This window comes from Silene latifolia, chromosome 6 (genome assembly GCF_048544455.1).
Source record: "Silene latifolia isolate original U9 population chromosome 6, ASM4854445v1, whole genome shotgun sequence".
Lineage (NCBI taxonomy): Eukaryota > Viridiplantae > Streptophyta > Magnoliopsida > Caryophyllales > Caryophyllaceae > Silene > Silene latifolia.
In genome coordinates, this window is record NC_133531.1 from 110,917,066 (window position 1) to 110,937,895 (window position 20,830).

The 20,830-nt window shown below is 37.5% G+C and overlaps 2 protein-coding genes across 4 annotated transcripts; both read left to right on the forward strand.

Moving 5' to 3' along the window:
* Positions 1-262: 262 nt before the first annotated feature.
* LOC141587096 (protein SENSITIVE TO UV 2) lies at positions 263-13,638 on the forward strand. 3 transcript variants are annotated; one of them, XM_074408519.1, is made up of 12 exons: positions 263-722; positions 856-894; positions 2,230-2,312; positions 2,533-2,636; positions 2,780-3,102; positions 4,290-4,358; positions 4,479-4,561; positions 9,891-10,187; positions 10,289-10,395; positions 11,266-11,423; positions 12,048-12,247; positions 12,967-13,638. In XM_074408519.1, exons 1-12 carry the CDS (start codon positions 306-308, stop codon positions 13,226-13,228), a joined length of 2,142 nt encoding a protein of 713 aa, XP_074264620.1. In that variant the 5' UTR covers positions 263-305; the 3' UTR covers positions 13,229-13,638. The 3 variants fall into 3 exon arrangements, with proteins under 3 accessions (XP_074264620.1, XP_074264621.1, XP_074264622.1); XM_074408520.1 differs by having other exon boundaries at positions 12,054-12,247; positions 12,967-13,365; XM_074408521.1 differs by having other exon boundaries at positions 11,272-11,423; positions 12,967-13,365.
* Positions 13,639-16,279: 2,641 nt separating this feature from the next.
* LOC141658900 (uncharacterized) lies at positions 16,280-17,435 on the forward strand. Its single transcript, XM_074465644.1, has 3 exons — positions 16,280-16,410; positions 16,752-16,913; positions 17,095-17,435. The coding sequence occupies exons 1-3, from the start codon at positions 16,345-16,347 to the stop codon at positions 17,290-17,292; spliced, it is 426 nt and encodes a 141-aa protein (XP_074321745.1). The 5' UTR covers positions 16,280-16,344; the 3' UTR covers positions 17,293-17,435.
* Positions 17,436-20,830: the final 3,395 nt, after the last annotated feature.

Below are 20,830 nucleotides of genomic sequence, written 5' to 3' on the forward strand. Positions count from 1 at the left end.
TATTTAACTTTTATAATTTTTGCAAATCGTAATTTAAAGATATTTACACAAGCGTAAAAGTCGCGTTAAACGCCGCGTGATAAAGCAAACATGTAAAGTGCAGTTGAATGAAGGGAGTATATGTTTTTAAGTTGTTACTCGTAATTGTTATCAATGAGATTTTGTGTTTTACCTCTGCATTTTTCCACGATTATACCCTGGTTAATGATAATATAGTCAGTCAGTCAGTAGTAGTACTCAGTAGTCAGCAGTATCAATTGATACAACGAAAATAACTGTTCATTCCCTTCCAACACCGGAACAAAATGTCGGCGCCGGAAATCCTATTAGACGACGATGTTTTCGACGAAAGTTTCTTGAAAGAAATCGAACAATTAGAAGAACTCGCAACTTCTTCAACTCAACACCACCACCGCCGCCGCCATCACCATCAACCACCGCATCTACTGCCTTTTAAACCATCCTCCTCCACCGTCACCTCTTTAACATCTCCTCTTCCACCGCCGCCGCCGCCGCCGCAATTACCTCCGCAACATTACTTTCCTTCCCCCGCCGCCGCTGACTTCTCCGATAATATTAACTACTCTCCGCCTCGCCAACTCTCTCAGCGCTTCACCAATACTACTAATCCTAATGTTAGTAATAGTACTAACTCTATTACCAGTACTCGTTCTTCGCGCTCTCCTGTTACTCCCCCCAATCCTGAGATTGATCTTCTTAAGGTTGTTTTCTATTCATCGTCTCGATCATATGTTTACCTTTTATATTCTTTATGTATGTCTTTGTTCATTAATTTGTTATTCAGACATGATATCACTGTGCTTTGGTTGATTTTTTGTACTTGTTTTGTTACAGAGCGAGTTAAGTAGGGTTTCCAAGCAGCTTTCCGACCTGGTATGTGTTTCTAGTCATCAGACATTGAATTTGTTCTTGTTTTATTCATCATTTCGTCTTGTGTAAGGCTGTTGTAAATGTTGTATGGTACAACGTAGTTATTGTCGTCTGTATAACGATCCTATTTGAGCCTTTGACGTCTTTAAAATCACCCTTCCTATGTTGGAATGATTTGAAAACAAAAAGAAGAACAATCTACTCTACCCCTTGAATTAAAGAGTCTTACGATAATATTATTGTGGTGGACATGGTGGTAGTTAATTATTTAGGGGCAATACTGGATGATCAAGTTATTTCCATGTTAAATTTAGAGGTAGGACAATGATTTTTGGATAAATTTGGAGGAGACATGGAGGGAGTACTTTAGTATATTGATTGGTGGCGGTGTTGTTGTTACTCGTGTTCCTGTGATTCACTGAAACAAGTAATAAGAGTCGTCCTTGAAACAGATTGATAGGTGACTCTAGGTTTTAGTTTGTGCTTTTGAATTACAAGTTTGTGCTTTTAAATTTTGTGTTTGGTTGATAGTCCGTTACACATCTTCAATTGAACTTTGGTGTTCCAAGTACTTGAGAATCTCACATTGAGAGCCCGGGGCTTAGGATGTGGGTGAGGGATTACCAACAAATTTAGACCTTGAACCACAAGCGACTTTGGCTAGGGGCCGACTTTGTTTGAGTACGGCTCTGTATAAAAAAACTAGCTACTATTGTCTCTGTGAACTGCTTAATTTAATGAAAGGTCTCTGAAATTGTGTTACAAAGAAGAGTCCAGATTCTTTTTATGTGCTACCGCACCAGGAGAAGGAAAACATTTAAGAGCAAGAACAACTATAATGGGAGTTTAATATCATGAAATATTGTTTGGTGGGACCTAATGTGTCTATTATCCTGGTGTTGATGTCTTGAGGTTTTACTGCATTACATATTGTGAAGTAATGTTCTAATCAAGGTATACTTGTATTTTTGTTATCATCATCTTTCTATCTCTATGTTTGTTACTAACCGCTCTTTGTGTGTCCTGGCCATTTACCAATACAAAGCGCCTCTATTATGAGTGGCAATGGACAATCCTTCTTAACTATTGTAGCTTGGTACTATCAAACTGGGTTTGCATATTAATACAGAGTAGAATATCTTTTTGAGTTTTTTTTTTTTTTTTTTTTTTTTTTTTTTCTTGGCTACAACTCTTCTATCTGTATGTTTGCTAGTCATTAGTCTTGAATTTTTCTGCTACCACCCATTGCTGTAAGCATGTAATTCTTTTACGACATTGGCTATTTTTTACGAACAAAACAATTGACTTAATTAAATCTGTGTAATGTAAAACACGCAGAAAGATGAATGTTCCATGCTTAGGAAGGAAAGAGACAAAAAGGAGCAGCATAAATTCTCATCCAATACAAAAACTGGCTCATGGTTAGTAAAATCTGAAGCAGCAGCACAAAATTTATCATTTCACTTCCAACTTTTGTATATTCGTTGAAGCTCAAATGTTTTAACACCAAATGCTCGAAACTGATTTTGATAATGGTTTTGTAATGGAGAATTGGGTAGCTTTTCTTTCTAGTGCTAACTGCCTAACTCTTTAAGGTTCATTTTGAAACTTGAACTGACCTAATGTGGTATCTTCTGGCAGTGCTGCTGAGGCTCCCTTGATGGCCCATGCTAGGATTGGTATTTCACCAAAATCTGAAAATTTAAATGCTGTAGCAGGGGGTGGTCGTATTAAGGTAAACATAGGTAAGATTGATATCTCCTTGATCAAAGAGGTAGTTTTGTCTTTGTATCTTCCAATTCAGTCAGGTTATTTATTTTTTTCGTTTTTCTATCTTGATCTATTGAGGTCTTATATTTCTTTGGGTCTCATTTGTTTGATTTGTCAGAACAAAAAAGCGTAGGCATCCAGACAGATAACGGTGCTGAATCTGCCAGTCCAAGCATTAGTGGCACTACATCCTCATTTTCTGGTCTACCAAAGTTATTAACAATCTGGTCTTCAAGCCGTACTTCACATAGAAAGTTTGTTGCAAAGTTGCTTGAGACCTGCGCTACTGACTTCTGCGCTCTGTTTGGTTTTTTGGGTCTGAATATGACTTCGGAGACTGTGAAAGAGTGCTTGACTCATAAACCATTGCTTGCAAATATAGTAGATCCACATTCTACTGAAGTTACAAGGGTATCTCAACTTTACTTTGTGTTGGATAAGGTACATTTGATGTATAGTTTTGTGGTTTAATACTTTAATGTTATTGGATTCTTAGCAAATTTGTATATAGTGTGATAATTTGACGAGTCTAGGTCCGACGGAAGAAATGGGGTTGGGGGGAGAGACCAGGAGGTAGGCAAGGAGAAGTCAATATTAAGAAAAAGGAGCGAGATAGAGTATTTAATTGAAGGGACCACTGAGATCCTAAGTTATATGTCACTACTTCTAATCTTTCCTATTTTATGTACAATTGTGCACGAATCTTGTGCCAGTGTTCTTCCTGTTAGGCATTATAGGCAATTGAAGGATTTGAGGAGCTTGTACAAATCTAGAATATAGACCCTAAGGCTTAATGAGACACTAACCAAATTGTCTCGGTGCACCTTATGTGCTCCAAGTAGATAAGGCACAACTAGCTACACATTCCACAGCGCAATATCGTTTTTGTCTTCTAGTTCTTTTATTATGCTCTTCTTTTTGCCATATTATTCTAGCTTTTACCCTTTTACTCTTTTACCCTTTACATGTCGGCCCTCTTCAAAATCCCCAAAAAAAGTGTTGAATTTATATGGAAAAACAGCGCACCTTGTGTCTATAAGGCATGCGCCTTTCACTTCCTCACCAGTGGTTGCCTCACACTTTTTAAAACTAAGATAAGATTTAGATGCACAGAGGAAAAATATTTGATGATGGTACTCTGAGATATATTATAAATTTGTGGATGTGTGGTGGACTTCCCATCATTTTCAAGAGCTACGGCTTTTATCAAGTTGATAAGTAACAATGAGTATGATTTGTACTTTTGTGCCTAATTGGTGCAAGAAATTAAGCATGCCTGGCTTTGGAATAAATTGTAATTTCCCTTGTGCATGAAAGGATATGTAGCCTTCTTAAGCCCTTGTTTCTTTTAGAAAGATTGCCTCACAAGTATTAAATTGATGACTAGCATATGGAGATCCTTTGGAATGATGTGTACATGCAATTAGTTTTTCCAGCTCAGGACTCTAGTAAGATTCTTAGTTGGCGAGAAAACTTCTGAAAGACTAGATTGCTGACTTAGCCTTTTAAGTTTGTTTTATTGATTAAATTTCCCCACATACTACATATGCAGTACCTTATATCTGAATGTGCTTTGCATGATTATTTGTTAGCTGCCATTCTAATTGAGTTGTACATCAATATTTCAGCTCAGCAATGACATGGTTCGTATAAATGATTTTGTAGACGTGTTACTTGATCTATGTGAACTTAAAAATGTAAGTGGTTCGTTATTTTTTTTATTTATTCTTTTCACTTTTTGCATGCACTCTCTTCTCTGCTAGTTTTGGAAATTGTAGTGTGCCGTCATCCGAGGTCTGTGATTCTTTTCTGTACAGGCGCTTCTTGTCCATATGGCATTGCGAATTCTTCGTGTTGCAGTGAATCACCTCCTAAGCACCGAAAGAATCCGTTCTAGGAGGTACGGACATCAATGCTTTGCTACTAGTATGTTTACTTCTAAACACGATCTTTCCCTTTGATGTTTTAGGCGTGGTATTACTTGCTTTCTTACTTTATGCACTATTTTTTCATTCCCAATGGATCCAAAGACTATATTTTGTTGTTCCGGATTAGGATGGCGGGGATCACTAAACTGGTAATGCTTTATTTTTTTTAGTGATATTGCTGCCTTTCAATCCAATAATCGATGCTGTATTCATTTTGTGTGATTTGGAAACCTCTCTATGTTGTGAACATAGTGGTAAGATTGCGTACATCCGGTCCCCGTTACCCGCGGAAGCTTTAGTGGTACTGAGTAGGGATGTCAATGGGGTGGGGTGGGTGCGGAGGTGGGGTAACCCGCACCCGCACCCGCATCCGCGAACTATAATGCGTACCCACGCCCGCCCCACGACCCGTGCAGGTGAAACTTTTCAAACCCGCCTCTGTCCCGCGGTTGACCCGCCAAATTACCTTTCCCATCATAAAACAAATTTCAAAAATATACTTCTTGAATCTAAAACATACTAGTCTCGTATAACTTATACAAATAAGTTGCCACAAAATGGTCTGAAATAATTTGGGTGGGCAAGTAGATGGGCTTTGATGAATCATCAGTTTAGGCTTTATCTTTTTAAGTTATTAATTTATTTTTTATTTTTTTATAGTGTAGTTATTATATATATTTAACTAGATAGGTGGGTCAAGGCGGGTATAAGCCAATGGAGATCACCTGTCCCACTTTTATGTCCCATCATGTGTCCTAAGATCTTGACACATCCATCACACATAAGATAATATAAATGGTAATAATATATAGGGTAAAGTGATAACTTATACCTACTATAACACCATTTTTCAAAACTTATACCTAAGATAACTTTTTTTTAAAACTTATACCTAAAATCCAACTTTTTTCTAATCTTAATACCAAATCTCAAAAAACGACATAAATTGACCATTTTGCCCTTACTAATTAAACTTTACCACCCTTTCCCCACCCCATTAAACCCATAACCATCATCACGATCACTTCCTCCTCACTGGCACCACCATGGGTGTCAGCACTGCCGCCCCACTGTTATCCTCCCGCCGACGACCCCCCTTTGTACCACCGCCAGCCCGTCATACACCGAAAACCCCAAATCCCTAACCCTAATTTAACCTCTTCTTATGCTGCTTCTCCTCATTCTCTCACCGTAAATCAATTTTCCACCATTCTTAAGTCTTTTAGTCTTTAGTCTTAAGCCACGTTTACTTAGAAGTGGAATTTTCAGAGTTGATTTTTTAATTATTTTTTTGCAATGAAATTCAAAATTGGCAGATTTGTTTAGTGTATTATTCAAAATTGGGTGTTCAGCATGGGGGCTGGAAAGGGGTTAAGGTTGTGGGGATGTGCGTATTCGACGCGACGGGAATGAAGTTAGAGGGGGTTGCCGGCGGAAGGACAATGATAAGGCGTCGATGGTGGCTCTGGTGATGGTGGTGCTAGTGGGGAAGGACCCATTTTGTGGTGTTGGTTATGGTGGATTTGGGTGTTAATGGGTCAAGGTGGTGGAGAAAGGGTGGGTGAACTATTTTAATAAGGGTAAAACGGTCATTTCATGTATTTTTTTTTGAGATTTGGTATTAATTTTAGAAAAAAAATAGGATTTTAGGTATAAGTTTAAAAAAAAGTTATCTTAGGTATAGGTTTTGAAAAATGGTATTATAGTAGGTATAAGTTATCAATTTACCCTAATATATATCATAGTGCTTATGTGTCAATAGGAGAAGTGATGAGACACAAGATAGGACACGAAATGGGACAGAGGAGTGGATATGGGGTGGGCCTCATGTGATACCCGCACCTGCCCCACGACCCGCGACGGATGGCACTTTTGATATCCGGCGCCAAAATTTGATAGTGAAAATACTAGGTGTCGCTAAATACTAGAATTAACTATCAAATTAACAATTTATAGACCTAACTAGACTCTACTAACTTCTAACAATAAGGTAGTAAAATGGGAAGCTAGGGTCGAACCCAAGGGAAAGACCTTTAACTAAAGACTCAAATTGTAAACTATTGACCAACAATCACTAACTAAGACTCCTCTAACTAATTAGGACACTAATGACGATTTAGACTCAATAATTTAAACCTGTGTTACTCCGACACGGCTGCAAGGTGGCGTGTCGCGTGTCGGACATGACATGGCCGACACGACACGACGACACGGCTTTGCCGGAAACGACACTGACACGGCTGTGACGAAAATGTCACCCACAAATGAAAAGTGGAACTTACATGGCACTGTGGTAGACACGGATTGGATTCGGGATTCGGACCCACGAACCACGAACTGGTTCGACCGAACCAGAACTGGGGTCGTTCGCGGCTTGGTTCGCTGGAATTCGCGGACCAGATCGGTCAGACCCACGAACTTTGTCGCCAGGGAAAGGTAAGTCGCCATAGTTTGGTTTGCCGGAGAAGAACTAATATGGTGGGTTTGGAGGTTTGCAGGGAAGACGAAAGATAGGGATGCGTGAATGTTTTGGTGGCTGTGAATAAGGGGAATAGGAGAGGGTGGAGTAGGTAGGGTTTAAGAAAAGGAGATGGTAGGTCACTGTCCCACTTAGTATTTGTTTTTTTTTTTTTAATAAAAAGGGCAGTTTGGTAACATACTTGGTAACATACTTTACAGCACTTGCATAATTATAGTACTCCGTATTATTTTTTGTACGAAGCGCTTTATTTGACTTTTCTCTAGTGGTTGCACTTCCCAAACACAACAAAAAACGAGACTATTTATGTATTTCTATTTCCAATAGTTACTTAATATTTATTTCAAAATAAAAACAAATATTTGTATTAATATGTTTAGTTTTATCCCTTAAAATAATAGATTAATTATATGTTTTTTTGGCAATCGACTTTATATACGAACTAGAATTTTTAATTTTATGGAAACTCTATGTTTATTTTTAAAATTTTATTTTTATTTATAAAAATAACATGTCGTGTCGTGTCAGTTGGTCAAGACACACCGTTGACCGTGTCGGGGTAATTCAGAAATCCGTGTTGGACACGCCGACACCGACACGTGAGTTTCGGCGTGTCGGAGTAACACTGATTTAAACTAATCACAAACAATGGGTATTCACAATGTTCAACTTGTAGGAAACATATAAGGAGAAAACATTGGTTTGGAAACAACCTGAAAAAGAGTAAAAAGTGGAGAGTTTCCTATTGAGACAATTCAACAAACAAGTAGTATGCAAAAATTCAATATAAGAGAAAAACTTGATGTAACTTGGTTCAACAACTATTTCCTAAGCATAAAGATCCTCTCTTTTCTTCCTTCAACAATTACTGAACAACATTCATAAGATGATGATTACTTGCTCCTAAGCTAGAGTAGTTAATCCTACCTATATGGTCACCCAATTGAAAAGCCACAAGAGGGTTCACACACAAGAGCATTAAGATCAATTCCAAACAAAAGAAGTCAAGATTAATCCTTTAGGAGGCTTAATCCAACTAACCAAGAACCAACTTGCAAATTCCACTCACAAAGATACAAACTTTAAACCAAATTCATAAAGATGCAAGCTTGTTACAAATATTGCAATAGCAGGGTGAATAACATGGAAGGTTGATCATTCCTAACACATTAACATCCAACATAAACATGAAATTCAAGGAAAATGCAATAATTATTGAAGAAAGATTAAGAGGTTCTTACAAAACTTAAGGAAAGTAGTGCCTACCAAATTTCACCAAGAAAAAGGTGTAGCCTTCCATAACCATAGATGAATCTAAGATTGATGGAAAGATTGACATAAACCCAAGCCAAAGATTACAACTTTGCCTTCCAAATACCAAGTTCTTACTCAACATTCAAGTTTGTGATTATTCAATAATGATATGATTTTATGGTAAGGAGGTTCTCTCTAAGATCTCATAATGTGGGTATTTATACCCTTGGCTCTTGCTTTAGGTTAAGACAAAATCGGGTCTTCAAAATAGAGAATCACGAGGCTTAAAACAGTTGACAACGCAGCCTGCGGTTGGGAGCGCAGCCTGCGCTTTTCAGCCTTGCAGCGCGTTTTTGCGAGATCCATATCTCCCTCGTTTTTTGGACAAATAAGGCATGTGACCTACCGTTGGAAAGCTAAGATCACAAGCTTTCACCTTCACCTCCACTTGGCCTTGCATCTATACGAGGTCTAGAACTCCAGATATATCCATTTGAAGTTGACCCTTGTGAAACCGAGTTTTCAATTTTTCATTTTGGCTCTTGTTTGTCTATGCCAAGGCTTCAAATCTTCCATTAGCTTACTTTTCTTGACTTTTCACTTGTTCCCTTGGTTGACTAAGGTTCGGGATTGATCCTTGACTTTTGTTGGCTTTGACGGTTTGACTCTTGACCTTATCTTCGACTTTCATTGAACAAGCACATGGCTTATTCTCTTCAAATCTTCAACCCATTACAATGCACTAAACCATACAATATAACCATTCTCAACATGTTACATTACCATTTCTAAAGGTCTAACAAAATGAACCTTAGTTAGCCAAATCACAAGTAAAGGATGAGAAAAGCAATTATTACAAAACGTAAACTAATGACCCATAATATAACACTAATAGATAGATAATTAATCGTAATTAACATGACTCTTTATTGTTCTATCACCCCGCTTACCACCCATCAAATCATTACCCGGCAAAATCCGCCCCACTGACATCCCTTCCCTAGTACTGAGGTAATGTTGTTTTCACGTCATGTAATGTGGACTTGAATGACTACTATTTTGAATGCGAATGTATCATCCCTATAATTTGTTTTGACACAATTGCCGGATGTCTTTTTGCCTTTCACACCTCTCTTATGAGAATGTTCGTTGGTTATTAATATGTGTATGCACATCTCCTATTTCTGAATAAATGTGTAGCTGACTTCCTTATCTTTACTCTGGGAGTAAACTAAAAGCTGTGCTGTGTTTTTCAATTTTGGGGGGCCCTACCCCTTCCTGGTCATTGTTGCCACTGTCTTTATTTCTCAGCTTCTATTGTTGAATGCAATGTGTCTTTCTTTTCCCACATGCATCCTTGTTAAGCGGAACAATTACAATCCTGCGTCTTTTTTCGTGGGTAGTGGGTTATGTTGGTGACTGAGAGAGGTTGTTGTCAGTGAGTTCATATGGACATGTGCGTGCATGTGACAGACGTTTGGCTATTTTCTGTCCCCCTCCACCTGATTTTCGTTGTAATTCACTTGCTTATGGACTTTAATTTGATCCTTTCAGTGTCCTCTGCTCAGGGATAATGCTGAGGTGGAGAGATGTCATTCTGGATCAGATAGTCACAGCGTTCATGATTCTGAAGTGGGAATGCAGGATATTAGTGTGGACAAGGCATCCACTGCACGCTTCTCACCAGCTTTGAAAAATATGCACACTGTTGAGCATGAAGTAATGACTCGTATAGATTGGTGTCGCCTGTTTACATCTATGTGTCAAACTGCCCTCACAATGTCAGAAGAACGCGTGAAGGTAGAAGCAGTTTCTATCATGAATATAATTCTGAGGGGAATGGATCCTTATTCCGAAAGAAAACAGTAAGTGATACTGCGTTTCAGTCGAAGCTGATCCAATATCCTTTGATTTTCTTTTGGTCATGCGCTCCTGCTGAGTAGTTCTTTCTTTTATGACGATACAGGTTTGGGAAAAGGTGTGTTTATGAAGCTGTTGCAGGGCTGTTGAATAAGGATGCTGGGTTGTTTTGCAGAAATGAAGTGGCCCACCTTGTATATTTACTGCTGAACTGTGAGTAAAACACCTACTACTTCCTGCTGCTTCCCCCCTCTCCTGTGAAGTTAGACTTGCACTTTCATATTCTTGCTTTCTGTTTGACCTGAAGTTGGTTTAGATTTTTTCTGGACACTATAACTTTGTCGTAGCTCTCATTGGATTTTATACAACATCCCTTCTCTGTTGGACGTTTTAGCTGAAAAAAAACATTAATGAAGCAAAATCTCTGATCGATTTATTGACCGTTTAATGCTTTTATTTTTTAAGCCCGCTCTTGTATCATGCATGCGGATAGACACTTGTATATGCTGCTAGTTTTTATCTTTACACTTAGAGATGTATGATACAACATATGTGATACACGACTGATAGAGTTGTAGAAAGGGGTGTCTGAGATACTTAAGGGAGTGTTTTGGACTTTTGGCTGCCATATTTGCTCTTGAATTTCATCCAACTTAGTTTAGGACTTTCAGTTTTTCTCAGCTGTTGGAGCAAGTCTGTCATAGTCTTTGTACTGTTTTACCCAGTGGCATTGGCGTTTGGTAGTCTCATAGATGAGTATCGAGTCCTTAAGAATAACTACATAAGTGATACGAGGAATTGAGCATCTGAAAGGTGTGGTAGGAGAGCAGAATCAGCAGATTCCTTGCAACATACCTCAAACATATGATGCTAAGTCAACAAGTATTTACAACATGGTGCACCTATTTTAGCTATTGTTAAAAAGTTTAGATACATTTATAAGTGTCCGTATAAAGTATGATTAAGTTTCGTTTTATTTGATTTTACATCCATATGGTCTTCTTGTTACAGTTTTCTTTCTTTCTTTTTTTCTATTTGCTATGTAAGTCGTCTTCTCACAGTTTGTTTCCTTTTCTTGTAAAGGTCCAGATATATTGACCGCATTTTGTAAAAGCTGTAAAGAAATCGAGGGTGACATAAACTCTGCAAAAGATGGCACGGGAAATTTCACTTACCAAGCATCTTGTGCCATTCTTGAGGGGCTTGCCAACTGTATATCCTATCCTGGGCACAGTCTGAAGGTACAGATATAACCTTGTCCGTGGATAGTAGAACTCCACACTTCTTTGATGACTCACTAGTTAAAGACGCTGAATCATCAGAGCCTTAATCCCAAAATGATTTGGGGTCGGCTGACATGAATCATCTTTTAGAACCATCCCGGGGTGATCGCACACCTCAATATGCAAAAATATAGAAAAATAAGAGTGAAAAGCAAAAAGGGGTGAAACATACTACGAAAGTCAAGTTAAACTTATAGGTTTGAAAATCAAAGCTCATATTTCTTTTAAAAAAGCTTAGAATTTAAATCGAAGATAAAAATTAAAACGATGTTTTGAAAAATGGAAGTAAAAAATTATATAAGAAAGTTATTTTTTTGTAAAACGTGTAATAAATTTGAAAAGAGCAAATGATTTAGAAAAAAATAGCACTAAATGTTTCAAATAAGAGCATATGCTAAAATCCACACGTATCACTTCCCGCCAATGTGCCCTCTCCGTCACCATACCCTCTTCAAGCCCAAGAATTATATATAAGGGAAATTTGTATTAATTGCATGATGAACAAATTAATCCACAAGGGCACAAGCTATTCTGCTAGGTTCATTGTCGCTTTTTATATTGATCGCAAATCTTTTCTTATAGTTGCAGGAGTTGAGCCTGTGTAGGAGTGCAATACTTGTGCTGGCTTTTTTAGCTTCCGGAAAATCAGGTCTAGATATTTTTCTGTTCCACAAGCTGGCCAATGGCGGAAACTTTTTAGGGTCAATTCTGCAAGTACTGGTTTGGGAAATTGATGCAGAAACACTGGACTCCAACCCTGCTCCAGAAATATCGAGAGAGAGGTAAGATCGCTAGAGTAGTAGATGATGGTTGATTCATCACGGTGCACCTAGATTTTTATCTGATGTCATGTTTTCTATCTCATCTGTTTAACTTACCCAGTCACCATTTACTGACCAAGTTTGTCAGTCTGTCTTTGGAGATGTCTTTAATTTCGCCGATATTGGATCTCATTTGAATTACAGTATTAATATTACTGTTTATATCTCTCAATAAGTTTCACTCTTCACTTTTTTCAAGAAAAAGTATCACTATTTGCTTTTCAGGTTACTTTTTAGTAAAAAATATCTGAGCAACTTTGCACTAACCAAAGGGGCCGTATTAACATAAACACAAATTCTCATTTAAGACGAGCATTATTCGCCTTAATCTTAAGACGGGTCAGTCACATGGGAAGTTGCCTAGAAAATGCCAAATTTTTTGTCTTTATTACCACAAGGTGGTAGTATTTGACCCGTTTTAAGATTTAAGACGGATACTCCGTCTTAAGCAAGACTTACTGTAAGATAAATTGCCTCATACTAGTCCACTTGCCTCCAGCCCTCAACTATTCACTACCTCAGCTGTTCACTTTTTTACAATATTTTTAATCACATGCCTGCAGTAGATGTGACCCTACTCTGTAATGGAGGGATTATTTTTGAAATATTTTGTCCTTAATGCCTGTGCTGCTCTAGTTGCTTACAGTTCTTTCTTTACCTCCTATTGGAATGATTCACAGGACTCTACTCATGCGGGAAGCTTTAATATTACTGAATAGACTAGTATCACATCCGGTTTATGCCACCACTGTCTTACAAGTGCTAACAAGCAGTAGAGACATTGTGAGCTTGGCCATTGATAGCGCAACCAGGTTGTCAAAGAGAAACCACAGGCTACTAAATTCTGACATCATTACTAAGCAAATGAGGGAATCTGAAGTGGGTGGCTTGGCTACTCTTTTCAAAAAACGAATTGTTAACTTTCTTGGGGCGACTACCTGATCCTTGGAATAATTTGGTGCCACAAGTTTTTTCATCACTCACCGTCATTCTGCGGGGAAAGTTTGAAGGGCATTTAGCATGTCAACACCCTTGCATAGTTGCGTTCACTGAGCTTGTACCGGTTCTGTTGAGTTGTCGACTGTACTAGATGTTTACCGGTTTACCACTCGGTCTGGTAAAGTGTAAAACTGGCAAGCTGCAATTTTGTTAACTTTTTTTTTTTTTTTTGGTATTGTGAAGAATGTATGTATGGTAGGGCAGTATGTTTAGAAACACGATTGCAGGTGCAGCAATGTTTGTCGACCTAGAAATTAGGTTGTACGGAGTATGCCACAATAACAGTGGATTTGCTACAATTTTGGCGACCAATTCATCTATGAGAAATTTCTCAGAATTTTTTTTCCCATCAATTATTATGGTTCACATTGATTTTGTACACCTTTTTTGGATAAGAAACTAGAGGTTGATGTGGAAATACCTTATCTACTAAAAGAATAGGTATTCTAAAATTTTTTCCGCCAAAGTACACCGACTCAAATATAGAAATAAACAAATGTTTCTTTCATTAAACAAATCCTTTCATTAAAATAATAGCCTTTTCATCAAACTATAATAATTTCAATTTCAATTAACTCTAAATTATGCTCCTTTAATTAAATTAAATTAAAATAAAATAATATAGATATTAAATTATAAACCACAAATAGTTAAATCTTTCATTTGTGCTATTAACAGAGAATGATTTGACTCATAGTCTCATACTTATTATGTACAAAACTAAACTATAAAAGGTTATTACTAACTTTGCGACAAAACAGGAAATTTATTATAATAATTTGATAAAATCGATAAAATAAATCATTGACTTTGACCTATAAAAAAATATTTTCATTAAAATACATATTTCATAACATTTTTATCTCAATTAGTTTTGTGATCAATTTTTTTTTTTTCAAATTAAAATACAATGAGGTGAAATATAAAAATTAATAAACTGTGATTTTAAATTTTAAAAGTGACACATTAAAATTTAAAGACGTTTGTCAAAGTTAAAGAATCTAATTTTAATCCTTAATTCCCTTGATTCCTTCATTAATTAGCCTTAATAATTGTTCTTGGTATTGACAAATTACCCTATTAATTAAAAATACTTTTCTCCTAATTTTTTTTATTTTAACTCTATTTTATAATTAATACATGTATTTATGTATAAATTTATTTTCGTATATTTATACAGAGAGGCGTATACATTTCTTTTTTTTTTATACTTGTACTTCAACTTATACGATATTAATTAGCCCTTTATGTATTTTCTTTGTACTTTTTTTTGTACTTTTTTATGTTGTATTATTAGTCAATATTAATTAGCCCATTATGTATTTTTCTTTGTAATTTGTTTTTGTTGTATTATTATTTACGGTGATTATTTTATCTTTGTAATTCTTTTAACATAATTCTTTTTTTTTTATCTTTACTTTTTATTGACTTAAAAAATAATTATTTGAGATTTTCGTTGTTAAATTGTTGTAGATATGTTTTAAATTCTAATAAATTAGGTGTAATTTCAAGCGAATAAAGTGCAATTTGGATCGGATGTTGTGTAACTCCCAATTCACGGGTCAGTACGGAAAATTTCAAAACTCAATGATCTATGAAAATATTACCATTGCGTTGGGCTCGAAAAAATAATAAATTTAGGCTTTTGTTATCGGAACGTAAAATGTAAATTTAAGACCTAAGGTTAAGATGTTATCGATTGTATGTTGCTATAATGAGTTAATTGTCCCGATCAACGCTGTAAGACTAATAATAGCAACATTTGATCAATATGAGTTTATAACTTTATATATGATCATAACGTAAGACTTAAGATTAATATGTCATGCCACTTATGGTTTAAGATGCTATGATCGATACGTTGCTATTGACTAATTGTTGCAACGTCGATCAATAGATTGTACGGTTTTTTTTAAAAAAATCAACGGTTGAAAATGTTGCATTTTTTGAAAAACAACAATTTAGGGTTAGAACAACATAAAAAGTGGATGGTACTTAAGAGTGAATCGTGGCCATTCAAAAGAGTAAATAAATTATTAGATAATATTCAACATTAAATCGTGGTCGTTATGATAATACCCTGAACCCTAAACCCTAAAACCCCAAATAAACCCTACTAACCCTAAACCTCTAAAAAATCCCACAAACCCTAAACCCCTAAAAAACCCTACAAACCCTAAAATTATATTTTAATTAATCTAAGATGGGCTAAAATTTGGATGAACATACGCTCAACACAACGAGCTATGTAGTACATTTGTATTATGTTTTCAAACATATAATTTATGTTTTAATATTTTCACTTAGTAAACAAAATAAATTAATTAATCAGAATTACTAATTTCTTAATAAATTAAAAATTATATTTTACTATCTAATTTAACCGTAATTTTTCATATTTACTAATAGATTTTCGAAAAGTGACAAAAGTAATTTTTTTAGATAATTTATTAACAAAGTAATTATTCATTTGTTAACTTTATTTTTCCATTTGTTAACAAAATAAAACTTATATTTTACCATCTAATTTAACTAATATAGTTTGCGTTTGGATAAAAATATGTTTTGACAATAATATGTTACTTTATTGTACGAAGTTAAGTAAATTATTTACTTTCAATAATTTAAAAACACGTAAATAAATTTCGAAAATTTCATTTTTATTATTTTTAATAATTATATTGGTCATCAATACTTTTTATCAATTTACCTTCTCGAATAATAATGAAAAATAAATTAAGCGAGGGAACTCAAACGTTCATATAACTTAATTTTATGAAGAATGGTAAGAGTTACCCATTTTTTTTTAATTCTATTTTATTCGAGAATGATAAGGGTCATTCTTTTTGTTTTTTTATTTATTTCAATTTAGAAAGATAATTTTTAAAAAAGGTAAGATGAGAAGGAAATAATTTTTCATTAATATTAAAAAGGATGATACAAATAACATAAAAAAAAAACAAATTTGGTTGAGTCCCTAAATTCTCATCTCTCAAGAACAAACCTTGTTTCCTTAGATTTCTGGGGTATCAATTTGATAAGAAAATAAATAAAGAAAGATGGTGGGTATTTTCCCCAAGTTGTCGAGCACCAATAGTGTCCATCGAAGAACTCAAAGTGCCCTCGTAAGTAGCACGACTAACTAATTTAATTGTTTACCCATGTTTTAACAAGCGTATAATACAGAGTATAATCAAATGAAACAAAAGATTATTATTTATTCACTAGACATAATTTTGACCACCTTTTCATAAATTATTTGTTATAGATTTTCTGTGCTGTTGCCCTCCTTGGTTACTTTTGATCAGATTGTGATCTGCCTCTTTTGGTATTTATACTGTTTTCATTGTATGCGTATCAGTAGACTAGACTGTTCTTGAGGTTCAATGTTAATTTTAACCCGCGTTTGATGGCCCTATATATCGATTAACACTCCTATTTAATTTTATCCAAATTCACTGAACAGGATCAAAGGGAGGTGTTGCCTTCAAACCCTGAGGCTGTGGCCGCAGGCGTCACTCACGGTGTTGGAGCGACCATTGAATTTAAACCTGTTGAACATCCAATGGAGCCTTTGGACAATGATAGACCAGTTCAGTGTCCACAACCTGAACCATCCATTTTGAATGTAAGTCTTGATTTTATATGCTCTTCTCTCTTCATTATCGACCAACTGCGCTTGTATTTCGCAACAGTAACCACTGCGTTTACTCTATGTTCTATGTTCAAGACGTCTGAACTTGGATTAATCATTAAATGGATGATCTTTAATCAGTGCTTTGTACATAATGTTGTGATGGAATGAACAGGATGGAAGAATATGGAAGGAGCGGGTTTCTGCTGCAAATGAGAGAAGAAGAGCTGATTTGCCGCTCATGAAAGAAGGCGATTCCTCAGGGACAAGATCGCAGCATGCTTCGTCTAATCGAATGATTTTACCATCCATTAGTGCACCTGAACATAATATCCTTCATTTCCTAGATGAATGTAATGCCTCTACTATGTAATACTCCGTTGTCTTCCAAAGATAAACACCAAGATGATCACTCAATTCACCACTTATAAATTGTTGGATATATTCATTGTGGTGGATAACGATAGAATCACGAATCACTTTCCTTGAAGAGTATTTCGACCCTTACATTTGCATTGGGTTCTTGCTGAAATCTCTTGTAGGATAAAGATATCGATTCTCCGTTCTAGGCAAATAGAATCGAGAGAATACAAATGAAGTTTTGTAATTAGTTTGTTCTTTCAAAGTTGAAAAATTTATGATTTTTTTTTTCTCATCATATTTTTAATCATGCATCAACATGTATATACACATGTTCTGTATGCATACCCTAAAGGAAATAATCGGTTATTTCCAAGAGGTACCTTTTGGGACATATATGAAACAATGCAACACGGTTTATAGCAATTAATTGCAAAAACCCGATAAACATCACTCACCCCGATCGGGGACGTAGCTTTCCCAAATTACGTAAATAAAACTTGTTGAAATTTGGCTATGCATCATCAACCCCGATCGGGGTTAGCCCATTTTTCATTTTTGAGCTACGATAACATCGACTAATTTGCATTGTAACCTATTCTTTACAACGGTCAAACTTGCTACGATTTTTGGCCAAATCCCGATTGCATTCAAATGATATCGTGATTAACTTAAATCACCAACATTCCTCCCCCATTAAAATGCAATCCTTGATTCAAAACAACAAACCAAACCAAACTTATACATAAAGTGAAAATGTCACGCAGATTGAATTTCCACCTTAGTGAACTATGCATTCTGCATTCGAGTATCGGGGTGTCTCTAAGGATTGAACCTGTCAAGTCATTTGAATACATGAAGATAGGACACATACAAGTTCAAGACAACTCCATAAGTTTATTACCGACACTATTTTACATGGCCTAGTATCCCTATCCATTCATGAGTGCTTACAAAGCCAAGCCCAAGCTTTAAGAAGCGGCCACACTTCACACTCATATAGGTGGACTCTTTTAATCGTGCCCTGCAAAGCACTTTTTCAAAGATCCATTAAAAAGATTAACTTCACCCTAACTTATCATGCAGGTCCGAGCACACACTTTCGGGACAATATAAACAATGTGCTCCAATCTTTGATGTTCCGGGTGTAATTCCGGAGCAGGATTGTGACCACTTAAGCTTGTAGAATGATGTCGTTGCTCGTCTCTTCCTTTCACTCTTTCCTGTCAAGATGAACAAACTGAGGGCTCGGCTTGGGGCCGAACGTACTCACTCCGACGCTCAAGTCAGTTAACTTAGAGAGATAAGTTGTATGTTAACTTGGCAAAGTATATTGTAGAGAGATAAGGAGTTTATACCAGGATATTCTAAGCTAGTTTCTCAATGAGAGATGTGGAGTATTTATAGACTTTCACCTTTTTGTCACGTGGTGGCCAAGTGGTCGTAGCGGTGGAAAGACTATCTTACCCTCGGTAGGGACCCATGTGGCAATGCGGGCTGGTTGACTCCATCCGAGGGGGGCCTGGATGTGAGTATCGTGGATATGCTTCTCGGCGCTAGTCGCTGAGCCGAGAGACCTAAGCGACGGTAAGCGGGCTTCCGGTTAGTCGCTTTCCTTTTGACTTGTTGTCTTTTGGCTTTGACCTTGCTCAATATGTTGACTCGGTCGGGTGCGAATATGCCCGTCAATTTGCCCCCAGCGTAGTCTATGCCGTGGTATGGACCTTCGATGCGTGTTGAGCGTATTCCGCATGTCGACCTTCTTCCCTCGGCTTGGTTCCATTCAGGCCGTACCGCCCTATCCCCCTCCACATGGTTGTGTAATGGACATCGAATGTAAAAAAGAAAATGGCGTGCGAGACCAAGGTTGAGAGTACCGTGCTTTTGATTGCCCCACGGCCCGTCTTTAAGCTTGGTTGATCACCGGTCGTTGGCATAGATACCAAGGAGCGTGTCGAAGAAGATTGGTCAACGTATGTCGATTGACATTCCGTGGCTGCATGCTTGACACGTGGCCTCGGTGCGATTGGTGGGCGCTTCATGGGTTTTGCTCGATTGGTCCACTGAATGGGCTTTGCTCTATAAATAGAGCAAGATGCCTCTCATTTTGACCTGCAAACTTTTTTCTTAAAAATTTCCTCTCTCTAGTTTTCGAAGCGTTTTCTCCTCTAATTTTCGAAGCGTTACTTCCGTAACACTTTCTTTCAAGGTAAACAAACAAATTCTTCCCCAACTTTTATTTGTTAATTAATTGTTGCCACCATGTCTGCTTGATGCTCTAGTACCTCAACTCCTCGGGGGCGAACCGTCGCGTCCAGATGAACGAGCCATTTGGTTGTCACCCGATAGGGTTCGGTCGCAAGTCGCCTTCTCTGAAATAGACGAAATATCTCAGGATTTTGATGATGATGATGATGAAAAGACCAATCGATTCGAGAGGCCGCATTACTTGTGGCACGCAGTGAAACTCGCTCGATTAAACTCCGGGATCGCGTTTGGACGAACAAGTTCGCCTCATCTCCCAGACTCGAACTTTTTTGAAGACCACTACAACTTCGGCAAGGGGTATAGAATGTTGTCCTGTGGGTGATCAGGCAGTCTGTTGCCCTCCCGAAGGTTGTATCGGCGTGTATATTAGACATCTGGAGTATGGGCTCCGTTTTCCTCTTAATGAACACGTCGCGACCATAATCAAAGCCATGAATGTCGCCGTGGCACAACTGCATCCGTTGGCCATTAGGACGATTATTGGCTTGTATGGTTTTGTCTTTTTAAGGAGAGGCCCCAACGGTGAACCTTTTCGCCATTGCTCCACCATCTTCAGCGATCTACCCTAGGCGGCACGGGTGGTACAACGTGCGCCAAAATGTTATGTGACCGTCTCAAGTGACATCCTGCAAAAAAGATGGAAGGGCGGTGGGTATATGTCGAGGTTCCGAGGACTATCCATTGCGCCGGTCCTTCGGCGCCCGGCGATCAATTTTATGTTATTGTGAGTTAGGGGAGCATGAAAGATATGTCTCCAGTAATAAGATTAAGATGGGCGCCATAAGGTCTATCTTAAGGACGACGAAGTGCGGGCAATGAGCATGTTCGGGCGAGAGAGATGGCACGCCCGAGGGATGGATGCCTCGGCGCGGATCGTCCTTCAAGACGAGCCGCTTTGTCACGTCGGCCTCATACCGGCCCTCGGCCCGGGTGAGTGGGGTCGGTATGAGGCCCACCTTGCTTTTTATGCTACGTATTTGAGCCTCGGTTTTACTTCTTTTGCTTAACTCTGCTTTGTTTCTTGATCGATTTGGCGGGATCTGTGCATCTCTCCATCCTAAACAAGTTGGGACTTGACAATGGTCGAGAGTTATTGTTTGCACCCTAAGGCCGCGCCGCGTGATCACGCAAGCAGCCCCGCACGAACTCATCGGGCGGCGTTGAAAGCAATGGATGTGGGGGCGACTCGAGGGCGGATTGGCGGAATGCGCGTGCAAAAACCAAAAGCAATGTCTTCGGCGATTACGACGTCAGCGCAACTCGATCTCCAATCCCCCGTAGTC